The sequence below is a fragment of the Haliotis rufescens genome, unplaced genomic scaffold, assembly GCF_023055435.1.
Source record: "Haliotis rufescens isolate VD_foot unplaced genomic scaffold, xgHalRufe1.0.p SCAF_2, whole genome shotgun sequence".
NCBI classification, from domain to species: Eukaryota; Metazoa; Mollusca; class Gastropoda; order Lepetellida; family Haliotidae; genus Haliotis; species Haliotis rufescens.
In genome coordinates, this window is record NW_025963890.1 from 35,679,007 (window position 1) to 35,703,339 (window position 24,333).

The following is a 24,333-nucleotide window of genomic DNA, read 5'->3' on the forward strand; positions in this document are numbered from 1 at the left end:
CACATGGGGCCTTTCTTTTTTATTCATTGGGTTACATGGTTTTTTCTCAACACCTTTGTCAAGTGGTCAAAATAAAAATAAAACTACATGTTTTTTAAATTAAATTACAAATTCAAAGGATGTAGGGTCGGTAGGATGAGGAGAAAATATATGGAAATTTCTATTTCTCTTTGATATGTACTTGCCTCACATAATTATATACGATGATAACGAGCTACATTGCTGTGACGCGGTCTGTGTTGTGATGTGTTGCAGCTACTGCGGCCTGCACTGTGTGGAGATCAAGGGCCACTCCAAGAGTGTGGGGTACGAGCCAGGCATGCAGATCACTCCCGACACCTTCCAGAACACCTGGAATGCCGTGCTGATTGACGGGGACTGGAGGCTGATCCAGTGCAACTGGGGGGCCAGGTAGAGGAACACCAGATATCTTTATGTGGCATTATACCGCAGTATCAATGAAGACATGGATTTTAACTTCTTTGTTCTTCTAAAAATGCCACTATTCAGTACAGATACTAATTCTTTATCAAGGTACTTATATCGGTACCGAAGCATCATATTGAAAAAAAGTAGAAGTTGAAATGCCTGTCAATCCTGTCTTCACACTGAAACTACTTCAGTCATTACCTAGGTCATACGTTCAACAACAATCAAGGGTCACAAAGTACACTGGTATTTTGCAAAGGTAACATTAAACAATAACAGTCACCTTAGTCCAAAGATCCTTATAGAAAATCACTTTTGGATTAGGTTCATGTATGAGTGGAAGAGACATCATCATCAAGGCCTGATAAATAAGCTGACAATCAGATGTATTTCCCTGGGAACAGTAATTTCTGAAGCAACAAGGTTACACTCTATTCAGCTATTTCTGAAGCATGTTCTCTTTCTTAAAATGTCAAAATAATTTGAACAAATGACCAAATTTGGTAAATGACAAATGATTACAAGATTACTAAATTGTCCCTACAAATGATTTTCCGTCTCATATTTTATTTGATGATACAGTAATCTATAATCATAATGAACTCAAAGGGACCACTAATTTTAGTTCGTTATAACCGTAGTTTGTTATATGCATATATACAGCAAATGAACAGGACCAAAAGCAGTAACATGCGTATGTTCGTTATATCAAAGCGTGTTTGTTATATAAAAGCGTGTCCGTTATCAACATAGTTTGCTGTATTTATAGTTGACAAAAGATGGACATAAGGCCTGTTTCTATTTGATGTTGAAATATTTGTCCCTGTTTCTTACTGCTCTTCTCCTCCCTTCAGACACCTGGTGTTGAACAAGGACAAGGACAAGGAGAAGCCCAAGAAGCGAGATCAGATCCGCTACCAGTACGACGAGCACTACTTCCTCACCGACCCCGATGAGTTTATCCAAGAGTTCTGGCCGTATGAGCAGAAATGGCAGCTCCTTGTGATCCCTATCACTCTCCCGGAGTTCGAAGCCTTGCCATTCGTCCGATCCGTTTTCTTCCACTACGGGATGAGGTTTGATCAAAGCAGGGTGGCAGTGTTAGAGACAGACGACAAAGGTGGTGTGAAGATCAGCATCAAGATCCCTGAGGAGCTGGAAAATGATCTTGTGTTTTTCTATCAGCTCCGATTCGCTGATAAGGAGCGCAAACATGAGCTGTCTTACCGCGGAGCTAGCCTGGAGAGGTTTGTCTTCCAGACCATGGTGGACAACACTGTCACCTTCAGTGTCCATGTGCCTACGACTGCTGAATATTTCTTTGAGATTTTTGCGAACAAGATCGATGAGACCAATCGGTGTGTTGAGGAAAACAATGCAAATTTTGCTCCATTCCGACTGAAGTGTGCGTGTAAGTTTAAGATCCTGTGCACAACGATGTCTGGGAAGATGCATCCCCTTCCCAACTGTGCCGCTGGGGAATGGGGGCCCAAGAAGGCCCTCCGACACTTTGGACTTACAGCTGTGCCTTTCGAAGGTGGTGAGTCTAGTGACAATTTGGAAACTTCCAAAGCAGGAATACTCACGGTTGAAGAAAAATTCAGTGTGAAGTTCAATATTCCCAGACCCCTACAGTTTGTGGCCAAATTGCGAATGAATCAAGTCGAAGATCAAATTCTCGATCCCTTTGTGCATCTTTCTGCCGATGCCAAAATCTTGACAATAACCATCACCCTTCCACAGACAGGACAGTATGGCATTGATCTTTATGCTCGTCCGAAAGGGGTGTCTGATTCCAACACCTTATCCCATGCTTGCAAGTATCTCATTAATTGCACCAAGGTCGACACCCCACTGGAAATTCCCAAAACTTCTTCGTCTAAGAATAAATGGGGACCTACAAGTTCCTTTGAGGAGTTTGGGCTGAAACTGGTATCACACAAGGACCCTAAGATCCGTATCTCTGATTCCAATCTGTGTCATATTGAGCTGGAGGTTCCACAAAGTATCAACCTTTCCTTTCAGTTCCTTCGGGAACCTGACGAGGATAACCGAGATTACGTCCAGATGGCCCGGCTTGACGACCGTCCGACCATCATGCGCTTCAACATCACTCTGACTCGCAGCGGGAACTACATGCTGTCATTGTATGCTCGGCGAGATAAAAGCGATGATCGCTCACTCCCAAATGTTTACAACTATCTAATTCAGTACTCTAGGAGCCCGATGGAATCAAATGGTGGAATTCAAGTAAGCCGGGAGAAGTCCTCCTCGATATTCAAGAAGGGACTCTTCTCTAAAAAGGAAAAACATTCCGATAAAAATTCTGATCGATTCTCAGACAAGTCATCTGATAAGTCTACTGACAGCCGGTAATGGACGTCTGTGAGTTGGTGTCAATACATTCCATATCATAATGACCGGATAATGACCAACGTCAAACTACAAACTGTCATTTGCCTTGAAAAGTTCATTTCTTCCCCTAAAGCCATGCCAAAGGAACATGTTCTGGTAATGTAGACGAAGTATTTAAGAGCCAGGATGTTATATAGCATAGTTTGTGATTCTACATGGATGTGGGTCTACATATGAGGCCAATCTGAGCCTGGGGAATGAAGTCATCACTTGTGCCTAGACCTGTTGTAAGCTTAAGACATGCATCATAATGCATTATCTAGCAGTGACCCATGAGGTAAGCCGTGTATGTTCTGAATGCTGATTGGTCAGGGACAGTATCATCCAGCTGGTCTGAAATCTACCAGTTTGGTCCAATCAACAACACATGAGCTGCAAGTTGATTTGATAACATTACTGATCCAACATTCAGTCTGTGTAATGCATATATGTGATGTTTATTAAGCTTGTGCTTAAATTGTATTCTTTTAATCACTTAGAATTTGTAGCAGAGGTCTGTGATGTATTATCAAACATTTTGTCAAAGTTGGTTAATTTTTCTCAACCATTGAATCATGATTTTCAATAATACATGCTGTTGAGATATGGTTCTGTCTTAGAGTGCATGCACTTTGTGTGGAATGTATCTAATCATTAGTTTGGTGTACAAAGCAATATGTATTCCCAGTAGTCAGGCCAGATGCAGAGTGAGTGACATAGCTAGGGAGGTATACATGTACATTTCATCTGATAGTGACGTGCGTAGATAGCATGAGTGAGTGACAGCATTACTGTAGGAGTCATGTACCTCAAACCCTGCAGCCTGAATTGAACTTAATACACATAAAACAATTATTACAACAGTCATGTAATTCTATTTGTTTTCAATTCTGCCAAACCAATAATATTTCTTGTTTTAAAGATAAATATGTCAATGTTTGGAACAGTTAAAAGCTAAAATTTTAAAATGCTATTTCATAAAAATGTATTTTGTTAAAAAAGCTAAATATAACTTTTCTATACATTTTGTTTATCCCCTACTTCACTGAACTTCAAAATCTATAATTCAAGCAAGAAAACTGTGTTGGTCTAAGTACATTGACATTTAGAACATGACCTTACTACTGTTTCCACAACTTGGTCATATAGGGCCAGTCTTGGGTTATACTAAAGTGGGGCAAGCATCCTCTCTACCCATCCTCAACCTGGGGCGGTGTGCATGATGCAAGCATAGGGCAACCTAGGGCAACCAGCTCTGTCGGACAATGAGACAAATAAAATGGCTTCAAATTATGCAGAAAAATGAAAGTGTACTTTTCAAGTTGATGTTGATTGAGTGGTATGTTACCCTGTTAGTTTCACTGCGGACAGCAGTCACAAACCCTTACTGGGAATAATTTGAAGGGGTTAAGTATTTAACAGATACTTCCCTTCCTTCATGTTTTAAGGAACAACTGAAGGCTGACGTGTTGTCGGCTCTTGGAGTTGACCAGACAGGTCAGTGGACTGGAGAAGTGACGCGCCAGTCTGTTCATTAATTAACTACAAACTGATCCGTTATTCATACTACTGGTATTCCTAGTCATGGAATGTTGCAATGGTGTGTGCATGTACAGCCTACCCATGATCATCAGCATGCAGGACCGGGTGCTCGTAGAGTCGGATGTGTGTACTGCATGATGTGTATAGTCACCTAATATATACAGTCATAAGTTGACACAATAGTCAAGCAGGGTTATGGGAAGTCAATTCCTTTCAAGATCTGCCTTTATTGATTCCTTAAAGTATTCATGCATGTTTAAAATTTTAATAATGGACTATTAAGGTTTGCTTGGAATATGTCTGTTTTGCTAATATTCTGTTACTATATTTGATCATTTTTTAATATATGAATTGAACAGTTATGTCATCAGAGACCATATAATAGATCTGATGTCATCTAGGCATTTAAAATCTTTGGAACTAAATTAGATCCAGATAAATTAGTGACATTCAGCATAATGATAAGAAATACATGGATACAAACATGCTGGATGCTGTCGACAGATCAAGAGGATAGTCTCTGATACAATTTAAAGTTTCTGCAGAATACATTTCATTCATCTCGTGCAAACATGCTTTGATTTTGACATGTATGTTCGTTGTTATTGGCCAAACTTGTGAAAATAATCTGTATATCAGTTGAAATATATAATTGTTTTATATGCTAATATATGCACTCTCTGCGCGTTGTACCAAGCAAATAGGCAATGGATAAATATCTACACTTTAGGATAATTAAGCAATTAACACAAACATATATATATATATAACAATTTACACATAAGCTTTCTCATGAAATGGTGTCAGGTGAATGAAATATTGAGAAAAGTCTTTAAAAGCAAGAATCTACTGCAGTTTTGTACAATGTTCTTATTTCTGTTCAAAGGGTGTATCATGGTGTATTGCGTATCACCTAATCAGCAACTTTCTGTCACAAATTAAGCTATATATTGGTACTAAAATATTATTTTGTTACAATATGTTATCTATTTATACAGTTTCAAATATTGTTCAGCAAACAAAACATTGCAAAATAAAATGTATGAAATGAAACCATGTTTGTTGTTAATACTTCAGGTGCACTCCACTGCATGAAATTGAGTGTCAGTAACATATCCCCTATATCATGGCAGCTTGTGAACAATCAAACAACATTAATGATCCAGCTGATTATGGCAAGCCATGTCACAGCCTGACCACTCAATCGCTCAGAGTAATCAACTCTTACATGCATGAGGTAGTGAGACCGCTGCAGAGTTGTAGTATAGACTTGGCCATAACTCCAAGTCAAGAAATGCCACCCCTTTCTTCCTACAGGCAATGCTAGCCGTATGTTCGTTGTTATTGGCCAAACTTGTGAAAATAATCTGTATATCAGTTGAAATATATAATTGTTTTATATGCTAATATATGCACTCTCTGCGCGTTGTACCAAGCAAATAGGCAATGGATAAATATCTACACTTTAGGATAATTAAGCAATTAACACAAACATATATATATATAAACAATTTACACATAAGCTTTCTCATGAAATGGTGTCAGCTTCCTTTTCTTCAAGGCAATGCTAGCCTACAGCTTCCTTTTCTTCAAGGCAATGCTAGCCTACAGCTTCCTTTTCTTCAAGGCAATGCTAGCCTACAGCTTCCTTTTCTTCAACGCAATGCTAGCCTACAGCTTCCTTTTCTTCAACGCAATGCTAGCGTGTATCGTCCGCTTCTTCAATTCAGGGCTAGCCTACAGCTTATGTTAAAGGCAATGCTAGCCTACAGCTTCCTTTTCTTCAAGGCAATGCTAGTCTGTATCATCTTCTTCAATTCAGGGCTAGCCTACAGCTTCCTTTTCTTCAATTCAGAGCTAGCCTACAGCTCTTTTTTCAAAGCAATGCTTGCCTACAGCTTCCTTTTTTTTAAGGCAATGTTAGTCTACAGCTTCCACTTCAATTCAGTGCTAGCCTGTATCTTTGTTTTCTTTAAGGCAATGCTTGTGTCAGTGATCAGCTTCAGGCTAATGTAGTCCTCCTCATTGAACACCCAGTCAATGTTCTCTGGTACGTCATGAACAAAAGCAACAAGAACTAACATGACTGTCTCATATACACTGTTTATTTCATTAAATCACCCTGACAGTTATTTACATGTATAGCATAGCCCAGCAAAGATTCCCATGCTTGTCATGACCTGTTAAACTAAACACAACAAGCACACAGAGCAACCCAACATGTGCACGGAGGGGATGACTTGTCAATTTCACAATCACACGAGAGCTGCTCTGTTAATTTCGTTCATCAGTATAATGTATTTCAATTGAACATGACTGTTCACATCAAAAGACACCGATCACATTCTTTGGTAGCCTGTTGCCAAGTAACTTATATCTCTTTGAAATAATAATTATGCCTTGTGTAGATACAAAAAGTTTTCCTGACCTAAAATCAAGAGAAAAAGATTTTTTGATAGTAATTAAAGATTAACATTGGTTAATGATCAGTGAATACAAATAAGAAAACTCCTTGACACATATGCTTAGTATCAGTAGCAATGAAATGACATATGTACATCGTAATGAACAACTCGGCAAGCACCCATCAACACAAACTAAACATGCATGACACAATCACTGACCTTGTACACCTCAACCTGACCTTGCACTCAAGACTCGGCCAGTCCACAGTGGAAACAGTACAGGCTATGTGTACATCAGACTGGCATCATGAGACACATATTGTAATGTTGAATGTCATGAGATCAGAGTGTATCAATAATACTGTCAGTTACCAGAATCAGGGCAGAGGAGGTTAACAATACCCGATGCTCATCATTGTTGGGATTAAATGGCTGTTCAGTATGGCCTGCCTGGTTCAGAATGTCATATGTTCCAGACAACTTGGTTTGCAGAAATTATTGGAAAGGTCAATAAAGCTACCAGATACCCATACCATGCTAAGCCAGGCACCTGAAAGTCTAGAAAGTGAATAAACAGTTTTCAGTTAAATATGATGTTGAGGTGAGGAGGGAGAGATTTGGAAACACCTCCTTGACCAGTAACGAAATATGGAATTTCTTCACTGGTATTACATTTCATTACAGGTAGGACGGAATTCCTTGACCAGTAAGGTCTGCCTTGACCAGTGGGGACTACCCTGGCCAGTAGGGACTTCCTTGACCAGTGGGGACATCCTTGACCAGTAGAGACGACCCTGGCCAGTAGGGACTTCCTTGACCAGTAGAGACGACCCTGGCCAGTAGGGACTTCCCTGACCAGTAGGGACTACCCTGACCAGTGGGGACTACCCTGACCAGTGGGGACTACCCTGACCAGTGGGGACTACCTTGACCAGTGGGGACTACCCTGACCAGTGGGGACTACCCTGACCAGTGGGGACTACCTTGACCAGTAGAGACGACCCTGGCCAGTAGGGACTTCCCTGACCAGTGGGGACTACCCTGACCAGTGGGGACTACCTTGACCAGTAGAGACGACCCTGGCCAGTAGGGACTTCCCTGACCAGTAGGGACTACCCTGACCAGTGGGGACTACCCTGACCAGTAGGGACTACCTTGACCAGTGGGGACTACCTTGACCAGTAGAGACGACCCTGGCCAGTAGGGACTTCCCTGACCAGTAGGGACTACCTTGACCAGTGGGGACTACCTTGACCATCAGGACATTCCTGGGCTGGAATGGACTCTTTGACTAGACATGACTACAGAGCACTGAATTCAACACAACTATATTCCACTGTGGACTGGCAGCTAGCAATCAGTATATACAGAAGACACAAGGCTGCACGCCATCATGGAACATTATGATTCAAAAGATAATACACACACAAATCACAGATGATCAACATTCACAAAGTGGTACAAATCCTGTTTCTGTCAATATGTCAATCAAACCTGATCAATGAAATTTACATCCAGATACATGTTGCAGTATATGAAACAATCGCTACACATGAAACAAATGGTGGAACTGATGGCAATACAATGAAAGACACTTTGGCAATAACAACTCTTTATGCAAGCAGGTTATTAACAAGCTGAAGTTCATTCAAATAAATTTGGAATTACAAATATCAATCATGAAGCTACTCTACATAACCAAACGGAATACTTCCAATATTAATTACTGATATAGCCAGAAACTCAAGACATTTATCATTTAACCTTTTCATAATTCATGAAAGCTGCATGCTGTGGCAATATTCCCAAATGAATATATAAAGTCTAATATGCATACATTTCTAAACAGAAAAGCAGGTGCTTCCTATGAGGTATTTACAATGAAACACAGTGGGCCAAGCATTCCAAGGTTAATGGGTGAAGTATTTGATTCAGTAATTGCAACACATACAGGAATTGAATTGAGCAAGTCAAGTGTTAGACATTTCTTCAGCTGTTTACAAAATATTATTATCATAGTTCACATGTCAAATAATTCAATTCAATAATTAAGATAATGGATGACATTAATGATTGTCCAAACAGTTCCCTGTGAAATTTTATGAAATAAATAATTCTGTCCTCAGATTACCAGAGCTAATGTAATGTTTCACAAAGTTCTACAATACTCTTAGGCTATACATTTTATATTTTTCGTTTCCCGGGCCTGCCACAACTGAAAAGCAGCCAGTCTAATTTATTTCTGAAACATAAAAATATTTATTTTTATTATGTCCCTTGTTAGTAATATAGACCATCTTATACAATACAAAATGTTATTTATGACCTCCATGTCTACATCACTATCAGTGATTCAAGAATCCAGCTGCAGTTTGAACTCCACAGCAGAATGACTTTAAAAAAAATAAAAAAATGATTGACATTTATATTTATTTTTATTTCAACCGACCTTGTGTCTGTGAAAGATAAAATGATAAAGTGTGGCCCTAGTATAACCTATGCTCCAGAGTTATTTCACGCTACAACTGCCACCACTCCTGTATGAAGAGTGACGTAAAGACTGCTTCACATTGGGCTGTTTCACAGAACAATTAAACAGGAACCAGACTGGGGCAAGTTGTAAGTCTTTGCAAGTTTTACTCAAGCACGATATGGAACCTGGTCACTGAGATACTGACCCGTACAGCAACATGTGGCTCTATGAGGTTGATTTCAGACAGCTCGGCCACCACCTGTGTCCCAAAATATGTTTTTACTACAAATATTACTAAAAAAAAAATCTCATTAATATCAGATCATTTACTCCAATGTCAGGTGAAATCAAACTTTCACCTCCCAATCCTAATGATCAATGCATGGGTTCTTGAGCTAATAAAATGTGACATGTATATAAATAAATGACATGTCACCGCAATAAGGAAATTGTGATCTCAGCAAAGGAAACTTGCCCCTGAACACAAATATACCCTTGATAATACACCTGTTCGGATGTAGAACATGGCGCTCAGAAACAGGACATATAAAATATCCACAAAATAATATCGCTGATTGATTTTTTTGCATTCAGCACTCCCTGATCATATTTGTATTCGAGATAAATTAATCAGATATTCCTGTATGAATGCTTTGCTCACTCAGTACTGAGAATCTGGAAGCCTCAATGCCTACTGGATGATTGGAAAGTTCACCTGCCGCGACTTCTGCAGTGTCCTTAGTTCTTCCCACATATCAATATATTTCTGGACACATCAAGGAAATTGTTTCTTCTAATTACCATAAATGTCTAGAAATGATGATTCTTTGGTGTCATGCCCTTGGCCTTGGCCTTGGCCTTGGCCTTGGCCTTGGCCTTGCCCTTGCCCTTGCCCTTGCCCTAGCTTGTTCCTCTGCTTCAGCCATGAAACCCATACTCATCTCAGTAGTTAAAGTCCATCTTATGTCTTACTCAACTCAAAGTGTCTTTCTAAGAATAACTGCTACATTTAGACATCACAAGCTTATGGAAATGATTTATGAACAGACTTGGATTAATAATGATACATACATAAATAGCATTTCTATGAAACATTTGCTCAAACTCTTTTAAATAAAATCTGCATGCAAAACATCTCCCAGTATCACATCTATCTCCATAACCATGACAAGATCATTTTACTTATATGACCATGAGACCAACCAGAATGCTATTTTATTCTTTATAAAATACCATAAATTCCAAATATACTTATTCAATAACTGTATTCATTATGTATTACACACATCTCATTTAATAAACATTTCTCTCCATAAATAGTTACCTTTAATATACAGAAAAGTGAATGCCACACGGTCACATTAGAGAATATATTAGATACTACTTATTAGGCCAGACTTTTTTCATATCTTGGTTTACGATGTTCACGTGGAAATCTTTGTCATAAACATCAACAAAAGACAGGTTATTCTTTGTTGGTTTTTGTTGGGTTTTTTGGTGGGGTGGCTGGAGTCTTCAAGAGAGTCTCTGAATACTGCCACACATGCAGGGTTTGTTTAGCTTGTACCCAGGGACGACATGCATAAAGCAATCATGGCCCTAGTTTGTTTGTCATGCAATTCAACTTTCATGCAAACTAATTTAAGGTGACCAATATGACCACATAAGCTTGCATTTGGTAAAAAGAGAAAAATTACTTTTAGACAGATTTTTCCGATGCTAATTGTTTGAGGGTTGGTGACTCCGTAAACCAATCCTTAAAAAAAGGTATCGCCTTTACATTGTTTTTTAATTTTGATGCAGGTTTCTCCTGAAGACAACTGAAGCTCCATGTTGCCTCACTATCAGGTGTCTCTGGAAGCTTCAGATATATGTGTAGAATGTCCACATGTCTCCTCGCTGGTCTTTGAAGGCAACCTGTCTGGTGAACTTGCAGACAAGTTATCTCGTGGCACTGAGTTCCCTAAACTGGCAGTGTTTTCAACAATATGGTGTATAGGTTGTCTACTATATACATCTTTCACTGATGTCTGAGAATTATCAGAATGGGAGTCCATGCTCGAAGACATTGCTGGGTTTGCACAGGTAGGAGAGTGAGCTGTCATGATGGAGTTATCTCCCCTTGGTAGATCAAACAGCTGTGAGTCAGTACCCCCTGACAGTGTGTATGTACCCCCCGATGTTGGCTCTGTATCCCCTGACAGTGAGTATGTACCCCCCGACGTCAGCTCTGTGCCCCCTGATGTGGAGGGATTGTCTGAACTGCTTGCTGGTAAAGGTTCAGACACATGGCTAGAGCTGTTCAGTGTTTTATTATCATGCAGACTTATTTCATCTTCAGTCAAAGAATTAGGTTTGTTTCCAGAAGGATTGGCTTCAGGTTGAGAAACAGGGGGGTTGTTACTGGAAAGGTTTTGTGAATCTGGTCTTGGAGATGGACTTGGCATAGGATTATTAGGAGGATTTTGAGCAGAATTGCCCCGAAAGCGTAGAAAATTCCTCATGAACGTCCCTGGTGTGTAAACACGCACCCTGTCCACAGAAAACTCCCTGGTATTGGTTGTTTGACCATCAGTAGAAGGTCGATTCAAAGCTGACAGAAGATCATTCACACGTCTCTCAATGCTTCTCTGGTCATCAGGGTTGTCCACAGTCCCTTCCAGCTGTGGCTCCAAGCCCTGACCTGACCCCTGCCCAGTTTCCTGACCCTGTGTGACATTCTCAGCACTGGCGGGACTTGCATTCTGTACATTGTTTATCCCAGCGACGTTATTGTCCACAGGCCCGAGGTTGGCGCGAAGCTGCTCATCAATGTTGGCAGCGGCAGCGGCTGCGGCTGTGGCAGCAGTGGCGTTGGGCTGGGCGTTGTTGTTGTGGGCGTCCTGGTTGTGAGGCTGAGCCAGCAGCTCCTGTATGCGAGCCTGCTGGAGGATGGCAGGCAGCTCGTAGTGGTGGAAGAAGTAGATCATGGAGTGCTGGCAACACAACACAAGCAGTCAGTCAACTGGGTTTAATGGTATTTGCAACATAATATTAGATATAACAGCATATCAGGACTCAGGAGAGGAAACAAAGTGATGCAGGGCCTAGACATTTATAACTTTTTTGAAACAAATGCATGGTGCTGACAATGAATGAGATGGGTTCAACACCAGTTTGAACATCAATTTTCACATATGCATACATGGGGAGAAAGCATGCAAGTTGAAGATGTTTACCACTTTTTAATTATTTGTGAAACCCACCAGTACTGGTGACTGACAAAGGATCATAATCTGCTTGAAACCAGTATTGAAAAACCATCACTGGATTCTCACAACACAGAGAATTGACCATTGGGCTACTTTCCCCTAAAAACAGGATCATGTAGCCCTTATAGTAGCGACCCTGTCTTTTATACACATGAAAGAAATATCTATCTTTCAACACATCCTGCAAAGGCTATCAAATGTGTGACTGGTAATTAACATTGCAGCACTATTCAAATCTGACTACATCCAAACCAACTCCCTGTAGATTTACCACAGATTGTACATTTCTGACTTCTTTTTTTATCAATCATTTTTATGTCTCCTGAGAAGGTCAAACTAGCACAAGGTTCATTGAGTATGACTGCAGTAATGCATTGAACAGCTGTCTTTCCTGGATGTGCAAGTTTCAACTGACCTGTATGAACAGCCAAGAGGTGAAGAGAGCCAAGCCACTGTACTGACCGTTGAACCGGTAGTGATAGGCATAGAAGGCAAAGTGATACATGTAAAAGAACCTGCAACACAAAATACACATTAGATAAGTATTAAGAATGTGGTAGCTCTTTCTGGCAGTTATCTCTGGCTACAAGACAATACAAGGGCCACAACAGACGACTTTTACTTTCATTATTGCCACCCTAACATTTAAACGTGGAACTATTCTATTTCTATTTTAAGCAATGAAAATAAACTGACGTAGGTTAATAGCAAAAGGGAAAGCCTTAAATTCTGAACACAAACAGACCTGAGTGTCGTTGTACAACGCAGTCTTAGCACTAAGGCAATTGTAACACCCATACCTTGATATAGACTTACTACAGTCGTATTGATAAGGTTGTTTTGTACAACGGCACCCAGTTGTGACAGGACCAATTCCATGAAGCTATCTCAGTGCAAAGATGACATCAACTTGTGACTGTCGTACCTTAACAGGGCTCGATTTAGCTATATATAACATATACCAATGCAACCTATTATTGAACAATGCAACCTTATATGTATGTCTACATGCACCAAGTGCATGCAAAGAAAGTGTAAATGTGTTTCTGACTGACCCTTACTGGACCACACAACAACGATCTTTGAACACACTCAATACCTCGAAGATTTAATTACCACACTACATCACTAATCCCTGTGTTATGTGTAATTTGTCATTCTTTCTTGGGCTTGACCTCATCAAACTGTGGGTATTAACAGTCATCCGTCAATAAATTATGTGACACTGGCAACAGACAGGCCTATGCTTCAACTTAGATAAATTTATGGGACCAGGGTTCATGCTGGTTTAATCTGGTGCAACTAGGTTTTTATGTCAACATACACCTAGTGCAAGTTTAATCCAGTTCCTTAAATCAAGCCATGCTTAAGTAAACAGTAGTAGAAAGGCTGATCTAGAGTCAGATTATATCCCCATTGCATGACCACATGCTCCCATAGTTGACCACTGGTTTGCTGGCTCCTGGCCAAGTCAATTTCCCAGACTTGCCATTCTGTAATCCAAGAGAAGGTCCTACCTAGCCTACACAGTTGTCTACTACAGCAGGTGTTACCTGAGCCAATGTCTCTTGCTGATGTTGGTGTGGCAGCAGATAGCGTCATACTGGTCAGCTATCCACACTATCAGGATGATGTAGAAAGCTGTTGTTGTGTCATTGAAGAACTCGGACATTATGGCTTCCATTCCTGGCAATACACGAGGGAAAATATTCAACAAAGTCTTATCACTAATACAGAGAGGAATAAACAGCACTTGAGTGAATACTCCAAAATCCACAGAGACTTAATATTTCCCTGATTTTGTGAGGCTTCGAGTATGCTTAATGTTTAATTCTTCTACATAAGAAATAGGGAGAATACAAGGACTGGTTGTCTTCAATGTTTAAAATTCTTTAAATTCCGAATATTTGATATGAAGTTTGATGACTGGAAGTGCGAGTAGTGAGCACAGTTTCCATACTGACCAACAAGAGCCAGGATGACCGTGAGCAGGGGAGCAGCTGGGAAGGCAACTGTCACATTCATCTCCAGCATCTGCAGTAGGTCAACTGAAATGTACAACAGGGATAAGCATCTGATTCTAGAAGCTTGGGATAAGGCTTTTCCTTACAATGCTAAATGACACTTTGGAAAAACAGAATCTGACAAGAAAATATATGAAATACTTGATGCACCCGTGGGACTTTAGCCCCTACAATATGAGTAAAATCTAAATATTTTTAACATTTGAATACTTATCCTGCATTACTACCTCAATGCTTTTACTACTGGGTTGTTTTTTTTACAGATAGACGGGGCTGTGAGAGGTCCAGGCTGCAGAAAAAGTTGTTCCATCTAGTGGTGTGGCTCATACCACTCACAGCTACCACGTGACTGGAAGTTAGGATGTCCTGGTTTTGAGACTGATCAGGGAGTCATTGGCATTGATTCTGGTCCTGAGTAGTCTCCAACGTAGTCAGACAAAAGTATGGAGGACGCTTCAGATAACACTTGTTGAAGACAGTGAGATTGTGGATCATTCTGAAGTTGGATGAATCCTTCTTTGGCACCAGGAACATTGGAAAGTAGAAACGATGCGCAATGGGATTGTGAACAATCTCGACTGCCTGCTTGAGTAACAAGAGATGCTGAGCTTGACAAGGAGGGTTGGCGTCCGCCAGAGGTGTGGAGGTCAAAGGTGGGTCTGCTACGAGAGAGACAGAGACGGTACTTCTGGCAAAGGCCCCAGGTGAGTGCCCGGATCCAAAGGAGCAGTCTCAAAAGACAAACCGATGGAGCTCGTCGAAGAATCAGACAGGTAGTCATACTGCCTGTGAAGCAGAGAATGACTACAAAAGCAGTGACGGGATCGAGCGGATTTGGAAGTGAGGCGGGAGGACACGGGAGAGATAGCGCCCCGTGTAGAAGTCTGACAAAAAGTAGTGGCGTCCTCTAGGGAAGCCAAGGGAGGACATGAAGCAGCTGTAGACAATGGCAACAAGGAAGTATTTAATGATGTGCAAGAGGCGCCAACAGCGCAGGAGCAGGTGCCTTTAAGGTAATAATGCAGGATAAGTTACCAAATGTATTTCTCACTTACCTATGAAGAGGAAGATCTGGTGGTGAGAATACCTCAACAGTGTTGACACTGACACAGTCTGAAAGGAAGAACAAATTCACTGACAAAGAAAAATGAATGATGCATGTTGTGTTACACCAAAGCCATATCTCAGCCATATCATAGGCAGCCTTAAAACAATCAAGTCTGGGCCAGGTAAACCAGTGGTTGATAACATGAGCATGGACATTGATTCGGGTTGTTTGTGCACAATGACACACAATCAGCCAGATCTCTTCTGTAACCACCTGGTCCGAGTTGGCTCTGACAATATTCACAGCATACTGTGGCCATATTCTGCCCCAGAACCTCCAGTGGTAGAGAGGTACAGAACCTCCAGTGGTAGAGAGGTACAGAACCTCCGGTGGTAGAGAGGTACAGAGCCTCCAGTGGTAGAGAGGTACAGAACCTCCAGTGGTAGAGAGGTACAGAACCTCCAGTGGTAGAGAGGTACAGAGCCTCCAGTGGTAGAGGTACAGAACCTCCAGTGGTATAGAGGTACAGAACCTCCAGTGGTAGAGAGGTACAGAACCTCCAGTGGTAGAGAGGTACAGAGCCTCCAGTTGTAGAGGTACAGAACCTCCAGTGGTATAGAGGTACAGAACCTCCAGTGGTAGAGAGGTACAGAACCTCCAGTGGTAGAGAGGTACAGAACCTCCAGTGGTAGAGAGGTACAGAGCCTCCAGTTGTAGAGAGGTACAGAACCTCCAGTGGTAGAACGGTACAGAGCCTCCAGTTGTAGAGAGGTACAGAACCTCCAGTGGTAGAGAGGTACAGAGCCTCCAGTGGTAGAGGTACAGAACCTCCAGTGGTAGAGAGGTACAGAACCTCCAGTGGTAGAGAGGTACAGAACCTCCAGTGGTATAGTACAGAACCTCCGGTGGTAGAGAGGTACAGAACCTCCAGTGGTAGAGAGGTACAGAACCTCCAGTGGTAGAGAGGTACAGAACCTCCAGTGGTAGAGAGGTACAGAGCCTCCAGTGGTAGAGGTACAGAACCTCCAGTGGTAGAGAGGTACAGAACCTCCAGTGGTAGAGAGGTACAGAACCTCCAGTGGTAGAGAGGTACAGAGCCTCCAGTGGTAGAGGTACAGAACCTCCAGTGGTAGAGAGGTACAGAACCTCCAGTGGTAGAGAGGTACAGAACCTCCAGTGGTAGAGAGGTACAGAACCTCCAGTGGTAGAGAGGTACAGAACCTCCAGTGGTAGAGAGGTACAGAACCTCCAGTGGTAGAGAGGTACAGAGCCTCCAGTGGTAGAGAGGTACAGAACCTCCAGTGGTAGAGAGGTACAGAACCTCCAGTGGTAGAGAGGTACAGAACCTCCAGTGGTAGAGAGGTACAGAATCTCATCTTTAGTGACGAGTGACGAATAATACAACTTAATCTGAAACATTTCCTATCTCAAACTTGAGCCAAAAAGGCAAAAGCTTCTACCAGCCCTCATTAACATTTAACAAACTGCTCCTGTCTGGCAGACTAGTGCCAATTTGCATCCCTGATAAGTATCAGTTTGTCTAAAACATTCTATCCACACACACTTTAAATGAAAAGTCCACTTGTAGCCAGGGGCATGTATAACATGTGACAGAAATCTTGTACTGATACATCCAATAGTTTTGAAGAGTTCAGAGCAGATGGACGGATGATCAACGAAGACTTGTGAGGCTGTCAGGGTGAGTTTCAAAGAAGAAAGTTTAACATGATACATAATATGTTCAGAAAATTGCCCTTAACACTCCCTGACAATTTTTCCAAATGCTATGGTGGTCATGTTAATATACTTACAAAGACAAGCATGATGAAGGCTGCAGCGATGTAGGAGCTCCGTGCCATCCACATGCTGACAAACCGGTAATGCTCCCCGGTCACAACATTCCTCAGGAAGCCTGCAGACAACAGTAGTCATGTTAACATCCCCATCACACAGCAATTCTGTTCTCTATCTAGGCAATCATGAAGACAGACTTCACTGTGGATTTCAAATTCCTTATTCATTTAATGCAACATTCCAGTACAGATGCTGTCTTTTATCGAGCATCTGTACCAAAACATCCCATTGATTGAATCAAGGAGTTGAAATCCATAGTTTACTTTTGTCTTCAATGATACTTTAGCTTCTAAAATTCTGCTGAAAGTTATTACAAGTCAATCTTGCCATATGATTATCCAATGCCTTGTCATTGAGGGAGTAAGTGAGAGTGGTTTTATTTATTTTAGCTATACTCAAGCCACATCACAGTTTGGGATGACAAGAATGGGCACATTGCAATCTTGTGGGGAATCGAACCTGGTTTTCAGGTGTTGTGGGCTTGCGCTTAGACCACTAGGCTATCCCACCAATCACCTAAGAAGATGTAGAGTCACTACTGTTCCCTTGATCTAAGCCAGCCTGGACTTACATCACTCCAGCATGCATGTATCATTGTTTAGAGACAAGAGTCAGTGTACCTTTGTTTTCCTCCTGCTCGGCCAGCTGCTTGATGCTGGACATGAGGATGTCGTCATATCCGAGGAATTCCTCCAGCAGGAAGCGACTGAAGCTGTCCCCAAAACACTCGTCCTTCAGGGGGTCTGCAGCAACACAAGCAGACAATCAAACAATCTGACACAAGTAGACACTATCAAACACACTCGTCCTTCAGGGGGTCTGCAGCAACATAAGCAGACAATCAAACAATCTGACACAAGTAGACACAATCAAACACACTCGTCCTTCAGGGGTCTGCAGCAACACAAGCAGACAATCAAACAATCTGACGCAAGTAGACGCTATCAAACACACTCGTCCTTCAGGGGGTCTGCAGCAACACAAGCAGACAATCAAACAATCTGACACAAGTAGACGCTATCAAACACACTCGTCCTTCAGGGGGTCTGCAGCAACACAAGCAGACAATCAAACAATCTGACACAAGTAGACACTATCAAACACACTCGTCCTTCAGGGGGTCTGCAGTAACACAAGCAGACAATCAAACAATCTGACAAGTAGACACTATCAGACACAATCAGACACAAGCAAACCCAATCTGATACAAGTAGACTTCAGAAGACAGACAGACTAAGCAGAAACATACAGAATCAGACAAGCATACAGAATCACAAACATACGTATTTATACCTTCAGAATCAGAAAACATAACAAACACACAGAACTAAATATTGCCAAACATTGGTTAACACACCCACCATATCAAACATACAGAATCACTCACAGATTAAGTAAACATGTTTAACAAACATACAGAATCAGCCAAGTTGGAGATATTTCATTACATAACTATAAAAAGAATCAAACAAGTTGTAAACTGAGCACTAGTCCTTTCTGTACAAACATTTACAACAGCATTGGTAATGTTCACAAAAGCTACAACACTTCAGTAACTGAGTAAAAACTGAAGCCATCTTCCCTCAAACATGACCGGTTTCATAATGGAATCAGGAACTAACCGAGAGTCACCAGCATGACGGTGATGTTGAGCCGCTGCCTCGTCTTGGGCGACAGTCGGAGAAAGCCATACTCCAGGGCATACTCCACAATGTACTTCTCCTCAGGCCACACTGAAACGGATTCTCTCAGGTTACAATGTGCTTCACTAGACAAACACATGAGTGAGTATGGTTCTACGCCACTTTTAGCAATATTCCAGCAATATCACAGCCCATAACAGAAATGGGCTTCACACATTGTACCCATGTAGGGAACGCTTTAACCACTAGGCTACCCGACCGCCCAAACACACACAAGAATAGATTTGCACCTACACATGGCTTTGAAATATAGATACACCACAATATGATATATTGGCACAAGATGTAACATGGGCAAAGTCAAGTTGTTGGTTGTTTGTAATATTGTTAAAGCTAGAACTCAGCAAGTTCCAGCTATATGACATTGCCCTGGAATTATTGAACCTGGACCAGACAAACCAGTGATTGACATTATGAGCAACATCACGGTACAATGACATGCAATCAACACAGTCACTGACAATGACACCCAGTCCATATAGACGCCTTTAATGACGAGCATAGGTTGGTGGGGACCTATTCTTACCCGAACTTGGCTGAATCATAGTCATCCCTTCCAGGGCTGTCGTGTTATTCCTACACATTTATACATCAGACAAAAATCATTGCTACCAGAAAAACAACCTACCAGCCTTGGCCAACATTTCTAATTCACTGAAAGTGTCTTTGAGATGTTCCCCTGTAGCATCCTCAGGTATGTTGTTGCTGTTGTGATCTGCAGAGTAGTCCACCACCTTGTCCAATACCTCATCCAGCACCAGTACCTCCGCCTCCTCCTCCTCCCCAATAACAGTACCATTCCCTTCCGTCTCATTCCCCTCTTCCTGGGTCAATGCTTCATCCGTCGAATTTGAAGCAATTTCAGTTTCATTCTCAGCATTTTCGTCCCCATTTAATGCACCAGGATAGCCTATGCCATCAGCTATGTTGTCCAAATAGAGGGAAAAATCTGAATACTCTTTCTCATATGAGTTTATGATGCTGTAGTTCGCCGAGGCATTCTTGACGATCTCCACTCTGAGGATGCCATGTCTTGGCCAGGACTTCTGAACACTTTGCAGACAGTTGATGGGAGTCCTCGCAAACACAACATGTATGTACACCAAAATACCCAGTACTGTCAACGCCTGCAACAAAAAACACAGGAAAGGTGCTCACAAACCTAGAAACATAATGAGACAGGCCTAATTCAAACCTTCTGGTGTGCTATACATATTGTTTTGAATAATTATACAGACATTATGCTACAACTGCAACTGAGAGGACCATGACAATTTAGCTTTACACATCCAAGTGACCATATTGCTAGCTTGTTTGTTTGTTGTTCAACGCCACACTCAGCAATATTCCATCTATATGATGGTGGTCTGTAAATAATCAAGTCTGGAACAGACAATCCAGTGTTTGACATCATGAGTATTGATCCACGCAATTGGGATACAATGACATGCATCAACTGAGTCAGCGATCCTGACTACCTGATCCCGTTAGTCGCCTTTTACGACAAGCAGTCGCTTTTTAGGACAAGCATGGGTTGCTGAAGACCTATTCCACCCCGGATATTCACAGGTCTATTGCTAGCTCTCTGTAGGGCTTCCATGATAGCACTTGGAGGAAAAATACAGAAAGGGAAATTGTTTTTCACTGTTCAGGATATTTTCTCAATGAAAGTTATGTTTATCTAAATGTGTAGACTTGTCTAAAATAAAACAGGTGAAATACACAAGAATGGATTGTGTAAAATGTAATGATGTCACAGAGCTACTCGGCTGGCCGCAAGGAACCCTGGGTAAGAGAGTGATTGACTTCATTTGACCGAGGCAGATTGTAATCTAAGCTTTGGTTAACACAGGCTTCTAATCTAATCAAGCTGGCAATTAGCATTTTGTAAATCTACTGTAAGAAAAACATACGAGCTTTGTCATCAATTTGACTCTAATAAAAACATTACTGAAGCCAATTTACTCTGCTCATCAATTGCACTCTCGGCTTCGTTGTGCGGAGCTCTATTCTTTGGGTTTGAGAATTAAATCAGGCATGTGACCTCACACTTGAAAATTATTTCACTCATGATTTAAAAAAACACAGAAAAACTCATACTGTCCCTGTAAGTTCTGGCCTCTTGGGTGCGGGCTGGGTAGCAAGCCCGCGAGTTTTCAGGATTTATAAATTTACAGTACATGTCCATAAATAACGACTGTAACCATCTAACCTGATATGTCTCTCTGAAAATGAAAATCATCACCATTGTAGGTAAAGGAGACACATGCCAGTGTAAGTGTCTACAAACTATCTATCTTTGTTGGTGTTGGTCCAAAAGTTTGTGCTATATGTCCTGAAATAATACTCACCTTCAGCAAGATGGCGCACTCTAGCACCCGTCTGACAGGGCGGGGAAAGGCTCTGGCATATGTTATTGCTATTCTGTAGAATAAGGCATGGAACAGCCTGTCTCGGACATGCAGGATGGGGTTGGGCTGTGCCCGCCCACCAGCTCCATTACTGTTGCGTCTCCTGTTGGCATCATTGTTGATATTGTTGTTTTCCTGGTCGGCGTTGTTCATTATCAGCGACTATGGAGACTACTTGTGTTTGCTGTAGTTGTTTAGTTCCCCATTATCCTGCAAAACAAGACAAATGTGTGAGTGAGTTTAACGCCACTTTCAACAGTATCATGGCGTGTCAGCATACTGTCCAAGCTGTATATTCCCCAGGGAGCTGAGAAATAAATTTAAATGCACACTGATCTGTTGACCAGGGTAATAATGTTGCACCAAGAGCATGTGTGTTCGGGTAGATATGGCATAACACATATATATGCATTATTATTATTATCATCATTCCTAAGTGACCCAAGTCTTAGAAGTTTAGCACTTTGGTGAAGCCCATGAAAATGGCTGTGGTGCTGACAGGCCAAAGATCATTATTGGGACACGTTTGGAGGAATTCAAACCTATAATCACTGAATCCTGGCATGGCTAAGGGATGGAACTCCCTGCTCAGCAAGACGCTGCGACTTCACCCACTGAACCACCAAACTGCCTTGGGTGACAATTGCAATGTGGAAATATTCCAATTGGTAAGGGAAAAAACCTACACAAGGTCAACCCTTTCCACTAAACCTACTGCCTTGGTAACATCTTCTTGACAGGATAATTATCTGCGATGAAATAAATACATAATAACAAATAGTGTGATAGCTGCATATGCAGTAGAAACTAAAATCATAATCCACTAGTCCTTATGATGATAACATATAGCAAAACCCTTAAATATGGCAAATGTGTACTAGTCCTTATGATATTGGGCAGTTTGGCAAGGACTGTAGGACCAGTGCCAATTTCTAATGCTGACATAACTAAGTGTTAGATCTCATATTCTAGAAGTTATGTGGATGCAACTTAAAGAAATGGCCTTCCACATAGTTTACCCCTTTGGAAAAACTCATTATTATAACATGACCATAATAATTGGGTTCACTTCACAAATAATACACATGTAGCATTTGGTCATCAGGGGCAGTGACAAAGATGTTTGGTTTGGTTTTCAATTGTGTCACTGGGCACTCAGATGTTTAGTATGCCCTCCGGAATTTATGTGTGCTAAAAACAATACTTTTGATCAATTGGAAAATGGTTATTTGAACAAATTGAATTGTTTCTAATGAAACTACCATTCTTGTCAGCAGTGGAACCGCCTTTCAATACAATCACTCAATGGACACTGCTGTAAGTTTGTTTTGACATGACCATAGGCATAGATGTCAAACAAGGTAGAATGTCTTCTCATCATTGCATTTTATAAATTAACATGGTCATTCCATGTTAACTGAAAACTGGTGGCAAAACAAAAAGATTGCTACTACTGTTGTTCCAAATTTTCTATTCCGTGAAATGCATCACCATCAAAAGCTAAAGCTACCGCCATTTGACGTAGATAACAATTTGAAGAAATAACTACTCACTCTATGCAGTTTACGTAGCAATATTTCTTTCTCATTTGTCATGCATAAAAGATACTCCAATGATTCGGAAGTATTAGAAATCATTACTAAGTGTCGGATTTTACCAATCCCACAGTTACAAATGACTGTTTTACCAGATCATTTTATGGAAAATTATGTACTCATACATGGCATCATCTTTTTTCATGCACCACACAATGTACAAGAACATGAGCTGAAAACTCTTGGTCCCAATAGGGGCTGAGTTTTAGACAATACCTTTCACACTCATTTCACATTTATTGTTTTATTAAAATGCTTCCATCCTAACAGCTTTGGGCATGCAATATAAGGATGCTGCCAGAGGCAGTCACACGTTCGTGGAGGCTGCCAAAGGCAGGGACCCAAACACAGCAGTTGACCCCTTGTTCATACACACAAACTGTTTATGTACAACATATTGCCTCTTGTCAACACCAATGACACTTTCAGTCATGTCATCATATTCTGTTGAGTGTTTCTGGATATTAATTTCTTCACAATCTTGGTTTGAGTCGAAAAGCATATGTATATGCCATTCAAAAACCGTTTGACCCAACCAATGATGAATGATACAAAACTACACATCATCATGTCATGTGAGATACAAAAAAACGTGAAATAGTGTGTCATGTCAGCATGTTAGTGACTCACGCACGTCATAACAAGTTACTGATGTGGGTTAAATACACAAAATGATAGACTAGATCAATATTTTACTTGATTTGCTGCATACCCTTTTCAACAGATAATTCAGAATCATGTATAACATCAATGCATCATTTAGGTTGGTCATATATATATGAAACGAATGGCATACTTGTCAAAAACCTATCCTATTATGTAATATCATAGGCCTAAATGACTGATGTCTCATGTATGAAAATGATAAACCTGTCGAAAGTCAGGAGATATTCTGTTAAAGCATCTGTCATATAAGGCAAAATAATCCACAAAAGATATATTAAATGAAACTGTAAACCACTGAGGATCAAAGACGGGTTCGAAATAAACATACGCAAAACAAGATGCAAATTGCGTACAGTGTGTACCAGAGAATGCCAGGTCAGGAAACCATTTTTCTTGTACAGCCTTGTACCTCGAACCGAAATGGAATGTATAGAAACCCCTTTGCGCTTTATACATACAAACAAAAAGATCACTTTAGTATCAATAATATTTATTAAGATTTTAGAATGACTTATATTGAAACACACACGCTCCTTTT

At 41.0% G+C, this 24,333-nt stretch overlaps 2 protein-coding genes across 5 annotated transcripts in view; one reads left to right on the forward strand and one right to left on the reverse strand.

Moving 5' to 3' along the window:
- LOC124113088 (hillarin-like) overlaps nucleotides 1-5,418 on the forward strand; it is a 49,152-nt gene extending 43,734 nt beyond the window's left edge. Inside the window, exons 8-9 of the mRNA XM_046473342.2 lie at nucleotides 256-411; nucleotides 1,284-5,418. Coding sequence (XP_046329298.1) covers nucleotides 256-411; nucleotides 1,284-2,805 — 1,678 coding nt within the window. The 3' untranslated portion in view covers nucleotides 2,806-5,418. The remainder of the gene's footprint in view (nucleotides 1-255; nucleotides 412-1,283) is intronic.
- A 1,030-nt stretch (nucleotides 5,419-6,448) lies between these two features.
- On the reverse strand, nucleotides 6,449-24,211 carry LOC124113089 (membralin-like). 4 transcript variants are annotated; one of them, XR_007222247.1, is made up of 12 exons: nucleotides 24,149-24,211; nucleotides 21,475-21,744; nucleotides 19,752-20,250; nucleotides 19,043-19,153; nucleotides 18,041-18,163; nucleotides 17,378-17,478; nucleotides 15,574-15,631; nucleotides 14,459-14,542; nucleotides 14,048-14,180; nucleotides 12,910-13,009; nucleotides 7,887-12,218; nucleotides 6,449-7,582 (listed from the first exon to the last, which is right to left on the reverse strand). XR_007222247.1 is itself a non-coding variant. In XM_046473343.2 (11 exons), exons 2-11 carry the CDS (start codon nucleotides 21,685-21,687, stop codon nucleotides 11,088-11,090), a joined length of 2,553 nt encoding a protein of 850 aa, XP_046329299.1. In that variant the 5' UTR covers nucleotides 21,688-21,744; nucleotides 24,149-24,211; the 3' UTR covers nucleotides 6,449-11,087. The 4 variants fall into 4 exon arrangements, 3 of the variants coding, with proteins under 3 accessions (XP_046329299.1, XP_046329300.1, XP_046329301.1); XM_046473343.2 differs by having other exon boundaries at nucleotides 6,449-12,218; XM_046473344.2 differs by having other exon boundaries at nucleotides 6,449-12,218; nucleotides 24,124-24,201.
- Nucleotides 24,212-24,333: the final 122 nt, after the last annotated feature.

Excerpts from the sequence above, each read along its gene's own strand:
- LOC124113089 (XM_046473343.2), bottom strand. The coding sequence starts at position 21,687 with ATGAACAACGCCGACCAGGAAAACAACAATATCAACAATGATGCCAAC. Across the intron at positions 18,164-19,042 it reads CGTCATGCTGGTGACTCTCG|ACCCCCTGAAGGACGAGTGT; the intron begins GTTAGTTCCTGA and ends GTGTTGCTGCAG. Across the intron at positions 14,181-14,458 it reads GGTCATCCTGGCTCTTGTTG|GAATGGAAGCCATAATGTCC; the intron begins GTCAGTATGGAA and ends GTGTATTGCCAG.